Here is a 22,750-nt window from a genome sequence, read left to right on the forward strand (position 1 = left end):
TATGATTCTTGCTCCAATCACAAATTCTTGAGTCAGAGTACTAGCTGGTAAAACTGTGTGGCCTGTAGTTATGGGTAGAGATCTCTGAAACTTCTTGAGTCTTTAAAAATCTGTTACTTTTTTCTTCCTGCAATAGGTGGATGCTCAAATTCTTTAGCAAGTTACAAATATTCAAAAAATGCTACCCAGTATGTAAGTAGTGTGGGTGGAATTTAATTGTAAATGTACATAGTTACATTGCTTAAATGACAGCGGGGTTTAGTCCTTATTTCGTCAAAATTTGGTTTTGATCCCTGAGATCATTTGCTGTTAGCTTTCTATATTTTCACATTTCTGGCTTTTGGAGTAACCCACACAAAACTTTTCCTACAGAGACACATCTATTTGCAAATCACCTCCATCTGAATATTGTATAATTTAGTAAAGGTACTGCTTGCATAAGCTACTATTATCAAAATGCAAAAACTGAAATTATCTAAAACTGTTTGATAAATATCCTCAAATTTCTCTGTTGCTTTTTTTATCTGGCTGTGCTCACCACGTGTTCTTAAAATTACAAAAAGTAAAATCGTGCCCTTTAGCTTCAAATATATCCAAATATATACTCTTTGACAAAAGAGCATTAGAACCATTTCATCAAGTCCTCCTGTCTCAGGGTCATATTAAACATGCTTATGATTAGACATCCAAGTAACTTGTTTCTTCATTTCTGTGGCATTTGGGAAATCTGACTGGCAATCAACTGGAAACTGCTGATACATGAGGGAATGTCAGAGGGGTTGAAAACAGTTAACAGGTAGACTCGATCTTTTTCAGCCCAAATGGTCCTCGATAAGCAGCAGTCTAACCCTTTTAAATGAAAGGAGAATTGAGTACAGAAAAGGGAGTGGGAAGACAGCAGATGACTTTATGCTAAAGATCTCCAAAACAAATTTAACGCACTCCCTTCATTAAGGAAAGGAGGACATCTAAACTCGCTCTAATGATTTTCATGAAAGGAATCCAAGAAAAGGAGTGCACACAATGATCAGCTTCCAGGAATAGCTTTCCTCATACTGTTTCAGCCAAATAATATTAGCTGTCAACAACTGGCTGACCCATGTTTCATGGCTCCCCAGAGGATGATGTCTCAAAGGACTTTGTGTACTTACTGGCAGTCAAAATGTCAAAGACTGAACAATGCTACCAAAATGCTTTTTTTTTTTTGAAAAGGGAACTACTGAACTCTTGCAGGTCTCTCTCAGAACATGGAACTAAAAATTCTTTTTCTCAGGAATTTACAAAGTGTAAATGTAAATGTGAGATGTAGGAAGTGGGAGCACTGCTGAGGTTTTATCAGATTTATATTCAGAATCATGTAAAAGAGCAATCTACATTACTGGGTTTGTCACCACTGGTCCAAAGGTCATTGATAGGGCAGCACAGCAGAAGACAGGAGTAAATTAATTCCTAATGTTACATAAACCAGTAAGAAAGTCTGCTGAGGCAAGAAATGTACCCTAATAAAAACCATTTCCAACAATAAATGCCAATATTTGCACTACAGTGAAAGGAGAGAGGAAGAGACCTGGGAAGTCACTGATAATAGAAGTCCTGTCTGCCATGTCCAAGTGCTTAAAGTTTTAAATTAAGTGTATGCATGTTAGGAAGAAGTTAGGCAGATTCACTTAAGATTAAACCCCCAATTCTTATAATCAAGTTTAAGTAAAATATTATCCTTTGGGGAGACTTTGGAGAACTTAATGTTTTAGGGCAGGTAAGAAGCAGATGCAGAAAGGAAAGGGTAATTATGTTCTCTACTTCTCAAAACCCCAGTCTTGAAGAACATAATTTCTAGTAGGGTGGGTGTTTTTCCCCTTTTATCTCTATAGCTCAGAATTCAGAGCTGCAATAGAAGCAAACAACCAGGTGCACATTACATTTTAATAGTCTGTTCTTTTGTTTATTTCTCACTACTTGCATAAGGTAAACAAGGGACAGTTCTTATCTTTAAAATATAAGAAAACATATAGCAAAACTGGTTTTCTCAAACAGATAGTGAGGAACCTTTCTATTTTGTAGGTTCTGGTTGATCTTATTTTGAACTGTCCTCTGTGCTGATCATGTCAGTTTACGTGGATCAGCCATTTGTTGCTGTGTTTGGTTTGCATGGCAAGGCTTTGGTAGCAGTGGGCTTCTGTGAGAAGCTGTTAAAGCTCATCCTGTGTCCAGCAGAGCCAGTGCCAGCCAGATCCAAAACAGATCCTCTGTTGGCCAAGGCTGAGCCCATCAGGGATGGTGGGAGTGCCAATGGGATAATGTACTCAAGAAGGGAGAAAAAACCCTGTGTATCTGCAACTGTAGCAGAAGGGCAGAGTGAGAGAATACGTGAAGCAGCTCTACATTAAGCAACATCAGTGAAGGTGAAGGTGGAGGGGCTGAAGGTGCTCCAGATGCCAGACTAGAGATTGCAACCCATGAAAGTCCACACTGGAGCAAATATCCACCTGCAGCCCCTGGAGCACCCCACGCTGGAGCAGGTGGGTGCAGCTGAAGGAGGCTGGGACTGCATGGGAAGCCTGTGCTGGAGCCAGCTCCTGGATGAGCCCATGGACCCACGGAGAGAAGCCCACACTGGGGCAGGATTGCTGGCAGGACTCGTGACCTTGTGAGGGACCCATGCTGGAGCAGGGTGTGCCCGAAGGAAGGACTGCATCCTGCAGAAGGGATCCATGCTGGAAGAGTTTGTTACAAATTGCATCCCATAGGAAGGACTCACGCTGGAGAAGTTCACAGAGGACTGTCTCCCACGGGAGGGACGCCACGCTGAGCGGGGGAAGAGTGTGAGTTCTCCCCTGAGGAGGAAGCAGCAGCAGAGGCAATGTGTGATGAACAGACCGCCAACCTCATTCCCCATCCCCCCGAGATGCCTGGGGGGAGAAGGTAGAGAAATCAAAAGTGAAGTCGAGCCCAGGAAGAAGCAAGAGGTGGTGGGGAGGTTTTTTAAATTTGGGTTTCTTTTCTCATTACCCCACTCTGATTTGATTAGTAATAAATTAAACTAATTTTCTCAAGTTGAGTCTGTTTTGCCCATGACAGTAACTGCTTGAGTGATCTCTCCCTGCCCTTATCTCAACCCACGAGGCTTTCATTATATTTTCTCTCCCCTGCCCAGCTTAGATCTTGACAGTGATTTCTGAACTGTACAGATTAAAAACAACACAAGAGAAGATATTAATAGCTACTATTGACAAAGAGTTTATTCCATGCCACTCAAAGTGTAGAATCAGGACCCTCAAAGCTATTTTCATAGTAGCAAATACAATGTCTCTGCTCAAAAGAATTACAGTCTAAGATTAGCACTAGCAGAGGCACACAGGTGGGAAAACATCAGCAAACAAAATACTACCAGGAAGAATAATAGGTAGCAGTCATAGTTTAATCAACAGCTCTTGTAAAGTGTGTTTTGTTGGCATCACAGCAAGGGAGGATTTTTATCCTTTATAATGAGGATATCTGTTCCTGCTACAGGAAACTTGTCTCAAGTCTGGGAGGGCATGAAGATGTCTGACTGAAATTGAATATACTCTGGGAGGGGCCAGCATCAGAGGCTAGTGGGAGGCAGTAATTAACCTGAATATGTGATGAGAAATAGATTAACTACCAAAGGCTTTGAAAGTCATGTAAAGAAAATTTGCTTGTTAGTGAGGTAATAATGGAGGAATGAGATAAGCAAAAGGATGCATGAAGAAGGGATAAAGAGAGAAGAGGGTCATGGCCACAACAGCAGGCTATGAAATTGTGTGGTAGCATTTAGATAGGTACAATGCAACTTCCAAGATCAGAAAAACATAGCTGAAACATTATAGAAACCAGGATGGCAGTTTTAGCAATTAAACCTCTCTAGCTTCGAGCTGCTCTTAAGCAGGGGCAACTTGAGCAATGAGAGAACTTCACCCGAGTATTTTCTAGACTTATAGATGGGAGTTTATGGTTTTGGAGTATAGCAGTCCCCCAAGATTTAGGGCTCTGCTTTAAACATGACAGAGTCTGTAGGTCTTGAGGGGACATGCAAGGATATTCTCCCTCCTCCTTCCCAAAGACAGTAGTGGGAGCAGAGTGAGGGCACAGAAGGTCAGGCTCTCATGCAGATGTGTGCCAAGCTGCAGGAGCAAGATATGGAGAAGGAACTAAAGCAGTTTTGAAATGAGGGGGAGAAAGTTCATCGCTAGGATGAAAAGTCATGAACTTTAATGGGGATGTGGGGACAGATCTGGGCCAAGTCCAGAAATGCTTGAGAGTAATAAGAAAACCAAGAGTGAGCTTCAGATTGCTTTTTTTTGTTGTTGTTATTTGTTTGGGTTTTTTATTTTGTTTTAATTATAGACGCATATTTTATAGTAGTTGGTAAGAAGCAGATTGCTTATGTTTGGAAGCCTTGGTTTGCTCTCTAAGAGGTATACTGTGCACCCAGCGTGTACCTTTGCAGAGCTCCTGGAGCGCATAGATGGAACTATGGAGAGTAAGAATTGGGGAAGGGACATAGCAGGATTTGCCTAAGGAAAGAAAGAGAAACCCAGGAAATTCACAACTAGTTTAAAAGCTACAAAATAAAATTATCTGACTCTGCTTCCACAAACACAGACATGACCATCTGGCAAATAAGTCCACATCTCAACTTTTTAAAAATCCACTAACATTTTAAAGGCTACATCTAGAAGCCAAGGTATTTTTCAGATCGCCTCAAAACCTCTTTATGGGCATGTTCTACCTGAGATCTGAATCCTTTAAGACTGATTTCTTCCTGTAAAGAGAGTTAAGACACATCTTTCTAAATATGATAAAGATCCCATCTATCTTTTACAGTAAAGTATTCCCTTCCCCAATAAATAACCTTAAACACAAGACATAAAGACATGCACTTTCACAGCTTCTGTTAGGGTGGTTAGTTAAACATTCTTTGGGTAATGAAAAGATTGGGAAATAAGAAAAGAAATATGAAAATAATTACAATTGGGACAATGTTCTGATCTGGCTCTGTAGTTCTACTTGGTTACTTTGAGAAAAGCCAAATGAGACACATTCTGCTTCCAAGCAGTGGGATGCATGTATACCTTGTGTTTGGAAGCAGCCTCAAGTGACACCATTTTATTTACCTACCTCTTCTGGGCCTTTGTTTTCTTCCCTAAAGACCTATCCATAGAGCACTGCTGGATGCTGATGGACTTTGCTGACTCAATTATTTTTTTAGTAGATTCACTCATGAATTTCACACTTTGCAACATGCAGACCATCAATTTCTTAACAGCCTCTCTCCAAGATCAGATTATATTGGATTTAATTGGTTTACAGAAACTGTCCCTTGTGACCAGAATGAGATCTTCTGCTGTGCTCTACCTTGCAAAGTGCTGCTGAGAATAACTGTACGTACCCTGAATCTCTCAAAGGGCCTCTTGACCTTGCAAAGCTCTGATACTTGAATGATGCTATGATCATTCACTACTGCTTTAGTCTTGCTACACTAATCTGCTGATGAAAGTAGGCCTACAAGACCTTTGTGGCCTTCAAAACTGCTTCTGTTCCTGAATTTCAGCAGGTTCTAAGAAGCATCTCTCTCTAAGCCTCTTGCTAAGCAGAACAGACAACTAAATTTTGCAATTAAGTCTCATACTGCAAAAGAAACTGTCAACTAGTAAACATCCTAAAAGGACTCAAATTAATGGATGATGCATTTTATTAAATTAGCAGCGCAAATCTGCATGCCAGCAAAAGCTCCTAGCTTCTGATTACCTCCGGGAACAAAGACTGGAGCAGGCTTATAAATAGTGGCAGTGGGCTTAGCATATGTTACCTTCTTTCCTAGATAAATATTAATTAGCCCTGCAGAAGAAGCAGATCTCTAATAGGAAGGAATCTTTGTAGCTCCCCTTAAATCAATGCTGACATAATAATTTCACAAGGAAAATATTTGATTCTTAATTTTCTGCAGTTTTACTTCTTTGCAGTGATTCACTGCATTCCACAAGTTTCCATCAAGCTTCATTCTTTAATAGCTTGTTGCTTTCAAATGTGTGCAGACTATTTTTTTTAAACAAAAAGTGTTCAGTATTTCTGAAAACTTGATATTTGGAACCCCTTTGAAATCAACTCTGGATCCTGAAAGACCTTTAGAGATTCCATTTTCTAAATCAGACAGAAAGACTGGAACATATTGAAGTGGGACAATGCTTTAAAACTGATATAGGTTCATATCTAAAAGTGGAGAATTTATCTTCTGGCAGACCTGGGCAGATGAGAAACTAAGACCTTTTTTCATCTGAATCCCTACAAAGTCTAAATGCATTGTACTTTCCCTTAATGCTGAATAGGTGCTAAAGGTTATGCCATTGACTTTTATTCCTAGACAGCTGTACCTTTATGTCATACTGTCATAGCTATTTTCCACAGATCATTCCCCAATGGATATGCATGCATTTTATAGCAGGTTATAATCCACCCATATTATAGCAGGTAGGTTAAAATCCCTTCAGATATATAACTGGAGACAGTTTGAACTGGAGTGATGATCATTGAGCCAGATCCTCTGGCACCAAAACAGGCATTTGCACTGATTTTAGTGTGAATTTGAGGCTCCAGCAGCCTCAGACAGAAACCACAGCCCTTTCCACACAAGCAGTCAATTCTTCTGATTTGTATTAAAGCAGGAAAATTATGGCCAGTGTTCAAGGAGAGGAGATGGGGCAGGACTGAAGTGGTTGCCTGTGGAGTATCTCCAGGAACATCGTTAAAAATCAAATTCCTTGTAGATGAATGAGGAACAGACACCAGCCTCAACTTCTACCTCCACGAACTGAAATGTGTGAGGATCAGTGCAATGAATGGAGATTAGCTGCTAGAGCCACTGTAAGGGAGGATAAGGGAGGACTGGAGGGGCTCTTTTTGCTTGACCTCAGTTGCCCACTCAGGGTAATTGAATGATCTTTGGAGGGCATCAGCGCATTTTTCAGCAAGTGTGCCTGACCAGCATGGGTTGTGAAACTCAGTGTGTATTTGTGTCTTCTGAGCCCACGTGCTTGTTTCTTTGCCTGGGTCCTCAGAGTAAAAATCAAAACTAGGCCCAGCTGTTCCTTATAATTAAATTTCAGTAACTCAAGCTGGGTGATTTTATTTTGACTAGTGACTTAAAAGTGATGGCATTTATATGGCCTTAGCTGTATTTCAAAGTTAACATTGAGAAACTTCACACAGACATTAGTGTTATTTGCCTGTTGGCAAACTCAACAAAATACCACTGTGTTGATAGCGGAGGTTATCTTTGCTAACAGAAGGACTCAGAATTTCATTATTTAAAATATGAGTCTGAATCTCATCACAGTGCAGGAGGCTACAGATGCCATTACACACAACTTACCAGCTGAGTCAAGAGCAGAGGTGAAGTTTGCATCATGCACGAAGACCTGTGTTCAAATATACCTAAAAGATGCAAAATCTAAAACCCACACAACATTATCTGTAGCTAGGACAGATCTGACTGTACCATGAGGACTTTTCCTTTCTGTACTTAGGTTTGTTTCTACGTGCCTTTCTTATCTCTTTAATTTATTTATAAGATATTTACGCCATACATGGGCAGTCTGTGAAGCAATAAACCAATAATAGGCTCAGTTTTCATTGCAGTTTCTATATTTGGGTATTTTAGTACATCAAAATCTGGATATAAGAAGTATTAACAGTCTTATGCCAGCAGAAAGAAATTAATTTTATGCCTGCCTCTGCACAGAAGCCAAAAGCTTCAGGAAATAAGATCTCTTCTCATAAGCATCTTTTCAGATCCAGTTAGGAGAGGAGAAAATAAACAATGAAATGCAAGCTTCCGGACAACAGCACAGCAGTGAGATACGATCGTTCATGTGATAATACATATGATTCACAATATGTGTCTGACTGGCACTCCAAGACTCCAGTGCTTATTGATGATCTAGGTAGAATCTGGTGCTTTCATCAAGCCTTGGCTCTTGGGAGTCCAGTTGTGACAGAGGGCTATGTGCAGCCTGGCAGAGCAGAGATGAAGACCAGTCTTTTAAAACCCCTTGTTGTGACACAAATCCTTTGGAGCCAGCATGCACAGCCTGAAGAAAGCAGCAGTTCCAGTGCCTGGGTGGGGACATGTTTTCTGCATGCTCCTCCAGCAGTGACATGCAGCACCATGACAGGGACCACTGTTAGGAAGCTGGCTTCACTTTCTTCCTGCAGCTGTTCATAACCCAAGTCTGAAGCCTCAGAGAGAAGCGTGGGGAATACTTACTGACCCCACCCAGGAAGACCAGGTGGTCCCTATAGGAATTCAGGTGAGCTGAGGTCACTACAGCTAGACCTGTCACATGCTGGGTGAACATTTTGCTGACCACTTGCAGCAGTGCTACAGAAATGAGTGAGAAACCAGCAAGCACAATGGAAGTAAACAAATGAGGGAGAAAAAAAAATCATCTTCTTGGCAAGACAAAGAGGGAAGCAATGAACAATGATTACTGATGAATAATGACCCAGAATTAATGGAGAAGGGCAACAGCAAAATCTGTGCACAGAACACAAATATTTTAGAATGAGAGTAAACAGTGACATTAGTAGGGTGGCCAAAACTCATTATCCATTCACATAATACTTGTCTACACTACACACCATGGCTGATGACAGGGGCTAGGGCTAGAACATTGCCCTTGGAAGCTCTATAATTTTATCAGAAGAACCTTTGCACAAGAGGCAAGCTGTTCCAAAATTGAATGAAGGGCTAGGTTTTCCTCTTGTTATTATTGGTGTTTTGAATTTAAATTCCTCTCAGATATGTAACCCTATTTGGGAAGGATGTGGAGCTACAGAGGCTTGAGGGCAGTTGCCAACTTAAGCACAACTAAATTAAGCCAGAAATGCTGAGCAGAAGTGAAAGCAATATCACACTGTATTAGAAGGCAGGATTATAAAATCTCTGCCTATGAAAGAGATCAGAAGAATGCAGACAGCTCTGTATTATTCTTTTTAATGCAGTAAAGTCTAGAGGCTCCAACCAATTATCAGGCACCAAAAGGAGGTGGTTCCTGCTTGAACACAAGGAGGCACCACAAAATAAAAACATGGAAACTGACCAAACCCTATCCCCATAACCTTTTAGGAAAACAGAAAGGCTCATTGACGTTTCATCTTCCTTGTCTGTTCAGTGAATTTTGGCAAACTTTGACTGCCACACTTTCTTTAATTCAAGGCAATCTTCCCCCACCTCGTTTCTTGAGAGCTTAACTAAAGATCTGGGACAGATCTTACAAAATCTCAAGCACCACCACTGTTTTTCTGATCTCAGGAGACTTGTGGGTCTTAGCACATCTCAAGATCAGGGCATGTTGCCCTGTGCCGAAGCAAGGACGAAGGGGCTGTCCCTGCAGGACTTTACCACACGGCTGTGCAGTCCTGACTCTTCTTCAGTTCAGTGCTTCTCTTCCTAGAGTTTCCTAGCCCCTCTGGGTGATGATGGATCCTCTCCAGCCTCCTCTTGTGGTACTTTCTTGAGCTGCGTCCTCTCAGGTGAGCCAGTCCCTCCTGCTCAAGGATGCAGTGCTTTCTCACCCTGTCCAGGAGCTCGATGTCCCAGGCAGAACACTGCAGTGCCTGGCTCTGTGTGGTGCTGAGCATAGCCCAAAAAGGACAGGGCCGCAGGGAAACTGCTTTTCCATGACAGAGGAAAACAGCCAGGAGGAGATGTCCAAGAGGGAAGTGCTGAGAGTTTACAGGGAACTTGGGCACGTAGCAGCACGTGGAGATGTGCACAAACATGCCTGCAGACTGAAAATGCTTGTCTCTTCTTAACTGAATTTGTCGTGGTATCTTCGGGAGATTTAATCGGGTTGGAGCATAGACATTTCACCGATCTTGGTATTATCCTGATCCAGCAAAAAAGCAAGCTCGCACTCCCTTTGTGTGCAAAACTTTCCTGCGGCTGCTGAGAACAAAAGCTGGCAGGAGCTGCGGGACCTGGACAAACGCGTGCTCCCGCTGTCCCGCGTCCCCGCCTGCCGAGCGCTGGAGGAGCCTGTGGGGCACATCAAGGCTGCTCGACAGCGGCCGTGCCCCTCCAAGCACACCAGAAAAATAAAGGGAAAAATATAAAAGGAAGGGGAAAAAAAATAGTAGGAAAGCCTGAGCCCGGAAGACACGGGATTACTACAAGTGTAAAGCAGGCGATGAGATCCGGGGGGGCGCACACCTCGACTGCAGCGGGGCTGGCCGCGCTGCGCAGCCCCTCGCCCGGCGGTCGAGGCGGGCGGTGCCGGGCGGTGCCGGGCGGTGCCGGCCCGCTCCGGCTGCGCCCCTGTCCCGCACCGTCTCGGTCGCCTCGGCCCTTCCCGCACGCCCAGCTCCGGCACCGAGCGGCACTTGTAACGCCGCGAGGGACGTGGCGGCGGGCAATACTCCCCGGCCCCGCCGGGCTCCCTGGGGAGCCCGGCATCGCCCAGCCTCACGGCGTAGCGGGCACGGTGCAGGATAGGATGACAACAACAGCACGACTAACGAACACCTGCATCCGCCCGTGCCGTGGCATCTTCGTCGGGCTGGAAGGGGAGGGGCTGCTCCCCGCCTGGGAGGGAGACGAGTTCGGGCTCCTCCCGACGCCTGCAGGGGCAGGGGCGGGGGGCCGGCGGTGGGGCGGTGCGCGGGGCCGGAGCGGCCGAACCCCCCTCCCCGTCGGGCGGCTGGTGGGTGCGGGAGGGAGGGCCAAGGGAGGCGGTCGGCGGCTCCTCCTCCGCGGGCAGGCGGGCGGGCAGCCCGCCCGAGAGCGGCACCGGTTGCTCGGTGCCGGCGGAGCCGCGCCGCGCCGCCCTCTATATAAGGGGCGGCGGCTGCTCGGCGCTCACTCGCACCGGCCCCTGCCCGCGGCTGCCGGCGCTGGGCGGAGGCCGGGCCTCGACAGCATGGCCCGCGGCGGGGCGCAATGGGAGGTGGTCTCCCCCCCTGCCTCCCGCGGACCCTCCTCTTCCTCCTCCTGCTCCACCCGCGGCGGCGGCTGCAAACTTGCTGCGGCGGGCTGCGTGTGAAGGCACGGCCCGGCGGGGCGGCTCCGCTGCCCCCGCAGCCCCCGCCGTCGCGCCCGCAGCCCGGGGGGCGAGGCCGCCGCCCGCGGGCATGCGGCGCTGCCACCGCGCCCGTCGAGACACGGTGTGGAGCCGCGGGCGGCGGGGCTGCGCTTAGGGGCGGCCGGGGCCGGAGCCCCATGTCCGGGGCTCGCCGCGCTCCGCGGGCAGGCGGCGGGGCGATGAGCTGCCGGGGCGAGCGGGCGCACCCGGTCCCCGGTTTGCCCTGCTCCCTCTCCCGTGGGGAGTGAGGCTCCGCGGAGCCCGCTCGGAGCGCCCGGAAGGGCGGGCAGGCGGGCGGGAGGTGGTGCCGGCGCGGCGATGCTGCAGCCCTCCCCCGGCGCCGACGGGGTCCTGCCGGGGTAGCGGCCCCGCCGTGCCGCGCCGAGCCCCGCCGTCTGCGGGGGCGGCGGCCGCGGAGGGATGGAGCCGGCCGGCCCCTGCCGGGCGCAGTTGGGCTCCGCCAACGACTCTTACCGAAACTGTAGCGCCGAGGAAGTGATTTACCAAGATGCCACCCCCCTCTCCGGGAAGATCGTGCTCGCCGTCGTCCTGGCGCTGGTCACCCTGGCCACGGTGCTTTCCAACGCCTTTGTCATCGCCACGGTCTACCAGACGAGGAAACTCCACACGCCGGCCAACTATCTGATCGCCTCGTTGGCCGTCACCGACCTCCTCGTCTCCATCCTTGTCATGCCCATCAGCACCATGTACACTGTGACCGGCAAGTGGACGCTGGGTCAGATCGTCTGCGATATCTGGCTGTCCTCGGACATCACCTGTTGCACGGCGTCCATCCTGCACCTCTGTGTCATCGCCCTGGACCGCTACTGGGCGATCACCGACGCCGTCGAGTACTCCACGAAACGGACTCCCAAGCGGGCAGCGGGCATGATCGCACTGGTATGGATCTTCTCCATCTGCATCTCCATGCCCCCTTTGTTTTGGCGGCAGGCGAAGGCCGAGGAAGTATCTAACTGTGTGGTGAACACGGACCACGTCCTGTACACCGTGTACTCCACAGTAGGAGCATTCTACTTCCCCACTCTGCTGCTGATAGCCCTCTACGGGAGGATCTACGTGGAAGCCAGGTCGCGGATTTTGAAGCAGACGCCAAAGAAAGCAGGTAAAAGACTAACGCGGGCACAGTTAATTACAGACTCCCCGGGGTCGACCTCCTCCGTCACGTCCATAAACTCCAAGGCTCCCGAGGGATCCAGCGAAACGGGCTCCCCCGTGTACATGAACCAGGTGAAGGTGAAGGTCTCGGACGCCCTGCTGGAGAAAAAGAAGCTGACGGCCGCTAGAGAGCGGAAAGCTACAAAGACTTTAGGGATTATTTTAGGAGCCTTCATCGTGTGTTGGCTGCCCTTTTTCATCATCAGCTTGGTGATGCCTATTTGCAAGGACGCTTGCTGGTTCCACATGGCCATCTTTGACTTTTTCACGTGGCTTGGATATCTCAACTCCCTCATCAACCCCGTCATCTATACTATGTCTAACGAAGACTTCAAACAAGCTTTCCACAAACTCATACGTTTCCGATGCACAGGCTGAAATGTTGAATGCGATGTGTTCCCCGCGGCAGCCCCCATGCACGCCCGCGCCCGGCGCCACAGGTAGGTCCGCGTACCCCGCCCTGCCCGGAGAGCCGCGGTGCTCGGGGGGAGGTGGGGGGCTGGCAATGGGGCGGGGGGGTGCGGCCCCATAAAGAGCCGGTGTTCAGACCCTTCCCGAGTGGCTGCGAGCGCTGGGGATGCTGCGCGCTCCTGGCATTTCACAATCTGTGTGTGCGCGCGTCGAGTGTGCCCCCCTCTCCTCAGCCCCCCCTCCAGCTCGCAGGGAGTGACTTACGGCAATCTGCTTTTTATTCCACCTATTAAACCAATCTCCCACCATTTCGTATGCTAATGCCCGTGTTCCGGCCAATTAGTGCTAAACGGCACTCGCTTTCCGAGCCCGCCACCGAGCTCCCCGGAGAGCGCCGGGCCGGGCCGGTCCCCGCCCGCGGCGGCGTCCCCGGTGCCGCCTTCCGGCCCCGCCGGCAGCTGCGGGCACCGCTGGGCGTGCAGCCCCCTGGGGAGGCACTCGATACAGCCCCGGAATCAGCGGCATGATGTTTTTGTTGGGGTGTTTGTTGGGTTTTTTTTTGGTTTTTTTTTTCTTTTTTTTTTTTGTTTTTTTTTTGTCGAGGAAGGGAGGTAGTTCAGACCCCAGGTGAAGGCTGCTGACAAAGTCCAGCCTTACTTCTTTCTGCCCTCCTCTGCTCCGGCTGCTCCTGCGGGAGCGGAGCCGGCTGCGAGCCGGCGTCCCGAGAGGAAAGCTGCTCCTTAGCCACTGTGGGAGACTCGACACCTCGGTGTGTCTCTTCACACACCGAAGGGCTTTGCCTTTCCGCGCCTCTTGACACCGGTGGCTACCAGCTCATCACTAAACTCAGCGCCACGTTCTGCAGAATGCATACATGCCTTTATTGTGATACTTTAATAATTCTGCCAATCTTTTGCTTTTTGTCTGCAGAATCAAGTTGCTATTGTAAAGACCCACTGCTTGAAACTTCCCCAAGCCCAGTTGCCAGACTCATGATGCTGCAAAAACGTCAATACATTCTGCCACCAAACTGCTCAGCTCTGCGTTTCAGTGTAATGACTCTGGCAGAGATGCTGTTCCAATAGGCACGCAGATCAGTTGCAAAAAAAAAAAAAAAAAAAAAAAGAGGGCAGCCTCGAATCAAGGTCTATAATTCATCTGGAATGAAGAAAAAAAGTTTGAGAGTAAACTCCATTTATTTTGCAGGCTTAACTTCTTAATTTGTTCTCTGGCCGGTTGTAAGGGTGTGCACAAGAGCACAGTTGTCTCTGTCTGTGTTGGTAGCATAGTTGTACTTCTGCACACCTGTAATTTCTTTCTTTCAGTGGAAAGAGTTGCTCCCTTCACCCATGAGGCCAAGAGGAGAAAAACTCACGTTTAAAATAGGAGCATGTCAGTAAATTCTGTAGATGACTCCTTCAGCTGAACATGTGTGAGAAGTAACAGTGTGCAAAAGTTTTATATTTGTATTTCAAAACAATAGTAAATGCAAATGCTCTAGAAACAAGAGTTGTAGACCTGTTCAACTGCACTGCATATCTGTAGTCTGTCCTCATAGTTGCCTTTAGAAAGGAAATACTTCTTGGTTTTACTCCATAAGAGCAGAAATCAAGAAGTCAAATGACCTTTTCCATAAACCAGCTGGGAATAGAAGTAGCAGTTTGATGCTGTAACCATGTTTTCCATTTTGTGTCGGTTGCACACCCTTACCGCATGAACCACTGCGAAATTTAGAATTCTCTAAGTACTTAACATTATTTAGTGTATTTTGTAAAGAAGTGAAGCAGTTTGCTCTTTCAGAAGAGCTATTTCACCTGCAAAATAAATACCCATGAATCATGAATTAACTGATGTTAGTGAAATTTCTTGCCTTCCTACTTCCCCCCCTATGTTTTTTAGTTTTTTCTTCCTTTGTTTTGTTGGTTTTTTAAATTTTTTTTTTCTCCTGATTGGACCTTAAGACAGGTCTATGCATATTCAGCAGTTTCAGGATATGGTCCACCTGCTGTGGTAGAACTGCATTGATTGTTCCTCTTATGTGTAAAAATGAGTATAAACAATAAAACGCTTGACTGTGTTCTCAAGAGTGGTAGCAATTGTGTGACTGAAAGGAGTATTTATTGGTTTACCCTCTTTCTCAGTATTGACTTTTTAGGTAACACTGATTTGATGAGTCACTCAAGAAAGCAATTGATGAAGGTTGAAATTACAAGCTTCAATTGGCTGTCAGTTTTTTAATAGGCAGCTTTACTTTCATTGTAGCAGTTCTGTTAGGTATGATTCTTACTATTTTCATGTAATGTCAGAAAAAATGTTTAGGTTTTTATCACAAATATTTTTCGTACTCCTTTAAAAGCAAACAAAACTTACTTTAGCATCTGGTGGATACTGTAATCAATGTTCATTTAAAGCTGTGTGTATGTATTCTAAATGGGGGCTGTTAAAAGACTGGAAAAATCTTACATGATTTATCTGCCTGCTATTCCTCAGAGAGTTATTCAGGTAATAATAACAATAACTTACTTAACTGGATAGTAAAGAAAGTGCATGACCCTTTGTGCTTCTACTGGTCATAGGCAGGAGGAAGTCTGTAAGATACAAATTGAAGCAGTGGAAAATAAGCATTTTCAGTAATTTGAAGAAATCAAAAAAATTGCCTTGAAATTGCATACCTCTAAAATAGAGAGCTACTATACTATGGTTCTAGAAAGTACCCTCTTAAATTATTGAAGACAAATGAGGTTAAGAGGAGTTTTCTAAAATGTTATTTTATTTGTTTGAAATGCCTATAATAATGTTAAATTTATGGGAGTTTTTGCATATATGGTGTGAAAAAAGCAAGGAAGATACCATAAAAAAATGCTTAACCAATTTTCATTTGTCATTTTTTGATCTTGTAGAATGAGTTTTGTTTACCCCAAATTCTTTCTCACTAGGCTTCTTACATGTGTGAAAAATGAGGTTTAAAGTGAGTATTCTCAGCATTTTCAGAGAGTTGAGTTTTCTGTCAGTTTTATGACGTTAGGGGGCTTGGAGAACAGGGATGTTCAGGAGTTGGACTTTGAGTTCCTCACAATGTTGGAGTATACCTTCATCTTCAACAACAGGCAGCAAATGCTCCCAGCTCCCTCTTGTGATGTGAAGATTTTGCCGAGGAGCTAATTCATCAAGAAAATATCCTTTTAAGTTTATGCTGAACTCTCTGCACAAGCGAACAGTTAGGTAGCCATGCTCGCTCTTGGGAAGACAGCCAGTGTGGAAGCTGCCCTGATTGCCTTGGAGACAGAGGAGAGGAGGCTGGCTTGAGCCCTGCTGAGGTACCTGGTAGTTAAAGGCCTTGTGCTACTGGAGCAGCAGCATCTGCTTCGGAAAAACATTCACACGGGGATGGGTAGAGTGAGGACATGCGTCTGTTCGCAGTGAAAGAGAAGAAATGTAGGGCAAACACTGCTCAGTGCCGGAAAGGAAAAATATGTAAAGTGTGTTCCAAGATTCACATGGAGTGTTTTAGGGTGGGAAGAGTGTCCTGTGTGAGCTTAGCAGAGTGTGTCCTAGTTGAATCTAGATTTTAAAAGATGCTCAGGGATGTGGTGGTCAAGTTTTGACTCTGAAGAGGTCTGAGAATACTGCTGTCCTGCTTCTTCGGCTCCCTTGCTGTGCCTGGTCACTGCACTCTTGCCTCTGGGAGGATGGAGCATCTGAAAGTTTTAGTAGGAGAGGCTGTCCTTTCTGTCCATCCTATGTCTGTATTCCTGTGGAAATGGCTCCGTGAATCCTGCCTCTGGGTATTTTCTCACGGGAGCCTCTTCATGACTCTGCAGGTAAACTCCAAAGGTGCCTAAGCCCATGCTGTTCCAGTCTTTCATTACGGAGGCAGCATGTCTTTCTTTTATCTATTTCTTGCCTTGGGTTCAGACACAAATGATGCTTTTGATATAAATCTCTACTGGGCACTGAGGTTTGAAGTTGAACACACACTTGCAGACCTTGTGTTCCCTACATTTCATGGTAATGGATGTGTGTGTGACAGTGTTGCTGACTCCAAGTGCTGTCAGACACGTGACAGTTCAACAGTAGTTGCAATTGTGAGAGCAGCTGTTTGCAGCCCCATAGCTGCACTCTTTTCTTAGTATTCCACACTTTTATTCAAGATGCATTTCTCACATTTCCAATTAATGAAACACAGATGCCGAATATAGAAATCAAGAGGGGAAATCCCTTGCAATTAATCTTCATGTAGCCATGCAGCAGCCAACAAAGTTCTGCCTTTTCTGCATGAATAGGAAGAAGAAAATGCCTTGACTAATGTGCCAAGTCTCCATGTGGTAAAAGGGATCTCAACTAAATGTCTGGATGTTTACACCATATTGCCTGCCAAAGCATTTGAGGAAGATGGCCTAGCCTTCAGCCTCCATCAGGGCCATGTAGAGTACAACTCCATTTGGTGCAGCTGATTTCCACCCTCCATTGCCCCTGCCTGCAAAAAGCCATTCTGCATTCCATCAGGAGAGCACTCCAATGCTTTCTGACTTTAAAATGCTGTGTTCTCTTGGTCTGAAAGGACTGGATATTGTCAGAAGTAAGCACTTTTACATGAAAATCCAGATCAGTCTAAAGCTATTCTTCCTGGAAGCAAAGTGAAAATGACAAGTAGTAGTAAGATTGGAGAACAAACATTTGTGGTTTGTAGCAGCAAATCAGGTTGAGCAATGTGGCTGAGACAAATTCTGCAGGCAAATAGTAAAATTCCATTCAAATTGAAAAGTAGCAGAGATTGAAGAACAGGTTTCTCCACCAAAAAGAGGATGGAGCAAAGAAAGACTTTGAGGAAGTCATCCAAAATCTCCAAGCCTTGACTAGGGTGTAAGGAGAAAAACCAAGGTTACTACTTCAACATCTCATGATCCCAGCGGACAGGTGAGCAGGCAGTTTCAGAAAGAAGAATCATGCCCAGAGACATGTAAGAAAATTACAGGTGTGCATTTATGGAGTGAAATATATGCTAACTCCATTTTATGTGTTGGTTATATTTTTGTCATAAGAGGAAGCAAACATATTTGTGGTATATCCTTAAACACCCTTCTGTGTCAGTACACAATGATTAGTGGTTCATATTAAGTTTTTTACATTCTAGCCGTTCCTACCTAAAACACAGAAGTAGTTTAACTTTGTTATAATGGTGTGTCTGGCTGATAATGAGCTTGAAACATTTAAGCACAGAATAATCATATAGAAAAGCAAGCAGAAAATGAGGCTTTTTAATCAATCACGTGTTAAGCTTGAAAGTTGTAATACAACAAGCAGTTCAATAGATGAGATGAGGAGGACATCCACAGGATATCAAATTTACAATATAGAGATCAAAATCTTGTACTGAGTCATTTTCAAGAGCTGGAGAAAGAAAATATTTGTTGTATTTTTCAGAGATCAAACTACTTGCAGTCATGCTTATAAAGGAACAAGATTTTTTTATCGTGTTTATACAAATAATATTTTGAAGGCTACAAACAGATGGAGTTCATGGCTTCAGGGCTTTCTCTGAGTGATCATATGTTCTATCTTTTAGGCTTAATGGTCGTAGAAAAATAGTGAAGATGAGTAGGGGATAATTATGTAAAACAACTCCTTTTTGGTAGTTCTTTCCTTATGCAGAACCAAGGCAAAAATACGAACAACAGGAAAAAACACAATCTGGAAATTTTAAGCATTAATGGAGCTACGTGAGATTTCAGGAACATGTTTAGGGCTGAATGGGGCAAGAATAATAAATATATTTCCAGAATTCAGAAAGGTGAAAATTAAATTAGAATTTTCCTTTCACTCAGATACCTCAGGGGTCCCACTTTAATGATATTACTTGTATAACACCATTTCTAAAAATCTTTATATTCCCAAATATGTTCAAATTAACATTTTTTTAATATATTAATGTGCGCTTTTATATTAAGGCATACACTTCCCAAGCTCATCCACTCTTTTCCCTGTAGATTTAAAATTTCAATTCATGCCCTTTCCTACCTATATGTTGTGGTTGGAACATACGTCTCATTTGGACTCAGCCTTCTAATATCCAGCCTCTGAAAAGATGAGAAATAGTATTTTCAAAAGGAATATTGGGATAAGTACATTTAAGAGAATTAGTGCAAAAGCAAGCAAGCAAGGTTCCTTATCCCACTCCATAGGGAGAGGCTGTTTTTCCCTGAACTCAGTTCCTGGAAGAATCTAAGGTGGATTTGGAAGATGCAGATGTGATGGCAGCTGGACCATAAACCAGTGCAGATGTAGAGAACAGCCAGGTGTTTGGGCAGTGCTAAGTTCGTATTGGGATGGGTCTCACTGGTTCACAAGGATCATGCCAAAATTCTGCATTTAATTGGGTCCAGAAAGGTTCAAAAGAGTGATGTATAGGTGAGAGATGGTGAGGGAACATGCATTCCCTGGATGTCCACGGGCTCTCTCTCCCCTGGGTCTGTATGGCCCTGGCTCAGGGCAGCTCTGACACAGGAGCTGCATGGCCATGGATCTGGCTACTGGGAAAACAGTGTTAGGGGAGCCAAATCCAGCAGCCTCGTAGAAGTGAGGCTGCACAGCTCCATGCCTCAGGTCCAATCAGTAGAGAGGCTGAGCATGTTTCCAGAGCCACATGCAGACATGGATATATGTGCTAAACACACACACAAACATACACTCATTGCCAGCCACACATATCAGCCACAGGCAGTCAGTGCTCACACCAACACAAACAGCCCCAATGGCTTCATGGTCCTCACCTCTCTGGCTAATCAGGTTGGAGGTCCAGTAATAATTATTTTTATATATATATACACATGTATGTATAGGGTAGATCCCTCTAGCAGCTGGACTCAAATACCTAATCCTAGTGTCCAGTTTTTTTCTCCTGGACATGAGTTCCCAGTGCTGTAGCCCCAGTGCAGCTGCTGGTACAGGCTGTTGCACACACACCCAGTAGGGATGTCACAGTACCACACACACACATGCATGCACCCAGCTCCCAGGGCATCTCACCCACTCTCTGGCTACTCTGACTTAATCTTTGCAAGTGATCACACTCATGTTGCCCTCGCCAGTTTTTGCACTGCAGGCACCCAGCACCTCCCAGCCACGAGCCCACTGCAGTGACTGCTTTCAGACCTGCAACCACACGTATGCACACAAGATAGAGACACAGGGTATGTCCAGACAATTGATACCAAACAGCCCTCCTTTACACAGGGCCACCCCCTTTTATCACTCATCATGTCATTTGTTCCTAACCTTGTTCTTCTGCAAATGATCTTGAGCACTTCCATTCCTCAGCTTTGGTTTCTCCACCAAACATTGAATTCTAAATCTCATCCCCAAATGCTCTTCCCTTTTCTCTCCTAATGCATCCCATATCCATAGGGAATAATGTCCTCCAGTCCTAAAAGTGCCTCTGTTGACTCCTTGTTATGGGTTTTATGCCAGGACACAGGAGCTTGTGTCCCCTAGAACGACCTGCCACTGTGCCTCTGTGCTCTTCTGGGCTTGTGGAGATGGGTCTTTGGTGGCCCTTTGGCCCTCCATGATGGTTCTGGGAGGAGCTGAGGGAGGATATTATTTGGCTTGCCTCATCTGTCATTGTCCCTACACTCCTTTGTGAGCTTGCAGATAAGCTTTTTACTGTGCAACCTGACATTTTCTTTCTTTCAGGAAAAAAATAGAAGGAAAATAGCTGGCAGCCACTGTTCCAGATGTCAGAAGATTAAATATCTCATTTAATTTGAACTAATTATGGTGTCAGAAACTACGTACCAAAATGTAGCAAGAGCATAAAAAAAAATCTCTTGTGAAGTCTTAATGTTGAACTAATGTATAGACGCCATAGGCAAAGTGTGATTATTTAGATGGCCACTAAGCAATCTTCAGCAGCTCACAAATGAGTATTTCAGAGCGATTCTCTGTTTTGGGACCTTGAAGAATAATGATCTTTTTGTGTCAGGTAAGAACCAGATTTTTCATCTCCCAAGTTTATTTAGATCCTTTATATCAAATAGACAGATCTGTAGTGTCTCTTTACAAGGTTCTGTACTTTGATCCACACTAATGGAGAAGACGATTGAAGGAGTCATCATGAGAAGTTGATCAGTATTTTTCATATATATATATATATATTTGTGCTTTGCCTAAAATTTTAGGAGTCACCATTAGTTTCTTATGAGATTCCCAGAAAGGCACTGGCCAGTACTTATGCCTGGGTAATGTACTCACATTAATATACTTCTTATACATTATTATTCCTCTTAATACTCACTTAAATAGATTTCTGAGCAGTATATTTACATGCAGCTAAAACAAGAAACTAATAACTTCATTGCTTTCAAAAAAGAGCAAGAGATGATCTCAAGTGTGTGGTCTGGAGCCTCACAGGAACCTTCAGGAGAAGCACTGTCCTCCTCTTGGACAACAGCCAATTCCCACAGATGTATATGACATATAGAATATTCAACATTTTCACTAGAGAGGCTTGGAAAATCAGTGAACAAAGGCAAGTGATGCTGAGAAGGGCAAAATAATGTTATATGGGGAAAAAAAATCCACTTACGAATGCACAATGAAATCACAAAGACTTTTTTTTTAGACATGGTAGGAACACTTCTCTGTGAAAACAACTGCAGTCAAAAGAGCAAACAAAAGATTACATACAGAAAACAAGGTAGAAGACAACATTGGTTCAACTTGTAAATTGTGTGTCCTGTATCCTGCATGCTGCAAGAAAGTCAAACCTGCCTGAATAGAAAATTTTCAAGAAAACAGAGTGTCTTCAGGGTGTGTCTGAAGCCTCATTTGAACACAAGGAGTCTCATATTCCAGCTGCTAAGATAGCTGAGATGGTACTTGAGGCTTCTCTTTGTACCATGCAAGGACGACTCAACAGCATGGCAAGGGAAAGCACATCCAGAGTACAACCCTTATTATAGGAAACAACACATCTCTAAATGCACTTCTGCTTGGTCTGATTATACTGGGTCTGAAAATCCCAAGGAAGGAAGCATTTCTGATGCTTTTCTTCTCTGGAGTTGTACTGACGAGTTCTGATTCCCCAGCCCATCCTGCCCTGCTTCTGCATTAGGTGGAGAGGAATGAAGACACTTGACTATTCTGACAATTTCCCAGCCATTACTGCTCTAATAGATGTAAAGTTGCAGCCAAAAAATAGATGCTGGATGGTACAATAACGATTGCATTCAAAGGAGGCATCACCTTAGGTTTTGCAGGGTGGGCATCCAGCAATGAGGTTTCTGGAGCTGGGAAGAGTGCTTTGAAAATCCGGGGCCCAGTTCCTGATACTCTGGATTATTAAGTGGATCTCTACACATACACAAGAATGAAATATTAAAAAAAAAGTAGTCATTGTGCAATTTCCCAGAACTGGAGACTCCAGGGTATTGTAAGGAAAGAAGGCTCACACATGCTGCTCTGTATTCTTAACTCAGCTATACACAATTAGAGGGCATTAGCTTTCATTTATGAAGGAAGGATTTTATCTCTTCTGTTTTTAATTAAATCACAGACCTTCTCACTAGTTCATAAATTGGCATTACTGTAACTCAAATTCCACAAAAAGAAGTTGGATGTCAACACCCTTGCCCAGCTGGTCTTTAAAATTGAAGTTATTTATTTCAATTAAATAAAAGTTACAATACTGCGAATTTTACATTTTGCTGTAGGAACAGTGAATTGATTTCTGCCTGAATGACAAGTTTCAGTCACACTTCAGTTACAGTTCACAAAATATTCTGAGTGGTTTGTCAGCAGATATAATTGAGTTCCTTTAATCAGGCTTAGGGTAACATCCTAAAGGGATTCCTCCAGCCTTTTTCCAAGCTGCACAGTTACTAGTTCTTTTAATAGAAAGAGGTTCTTCACGTTCTTTCAACTTCCTCTACATATGTGATTTTTTGTCTGAGTAATATATGTGGGTTAAATCCTTCAACTGGCTGGAGACAATATTCCTGCTTATAAGAATTCAGACCTGATACTAAAAAGACAGTAGAAAGAATGATGCAGAGGAGCAGCACTGG

At 44.8% G+C, this 22,750-nt stretch overlaps 2 protein-coding genes across 2 annotated transcripts in view; one reads left to right on the forward strand and one right to left on the reverse strand.

Annotated features, from left to right (window-relative positions):
* MEI4 (meiotic double-stranded break formation protein 4) overlaps nt 1–11,706 on the reverse strand; it is a 165,854-nt gene extending 154,148 nt beyond the window's left edge. Inside the window, exon 1 of the mRNA XM_088162135.1 lies at nt 11,574–11,706. The gene's annotated coding sequence lies outside the window, so the exon portion shown is untranslated. The remainder of the gene's footprint in view (nt 1–11,573) is intronic.
* On the forward strand, nt 11,464–14,770 carry HTR1B (5-hydroxytryptamine receptor 1B). Its single transcript, XM_014870199.2, has 2 exons — nt 11,464–12,715; nt 13,617–14,770. Exon 1 carries the CDS (start codon nt 11,520–11,522, stop codon nt 12,651–12,653), a length of 1,134 nt encoding a protein of 377 aa, XP_014725685.1. The 5' UTR covers nt 11,464–11,519; the 3' UTR covers nt 12,654–12,715; nt 13,617–14,770.
* Nucleotides 14,771–22,750: the final 7,980 nt, after the last annotated feature.

Source organism: Sturnus vulgaris, chromosome 3, assembly GCF_052056855.1.
Source record: "Sturnus vulgaris isolate bStuVul1 chromosome 3, bStuVul1.hap1, whole genome shotgun sequence".
Classification (NCBI taxonomy): domain Eukaryota; kingdom Metazoa; phylum Chordata; class Aves; order Passeriformes; family Sturnidae; genus Sturnus; species Sturnus vulgaris.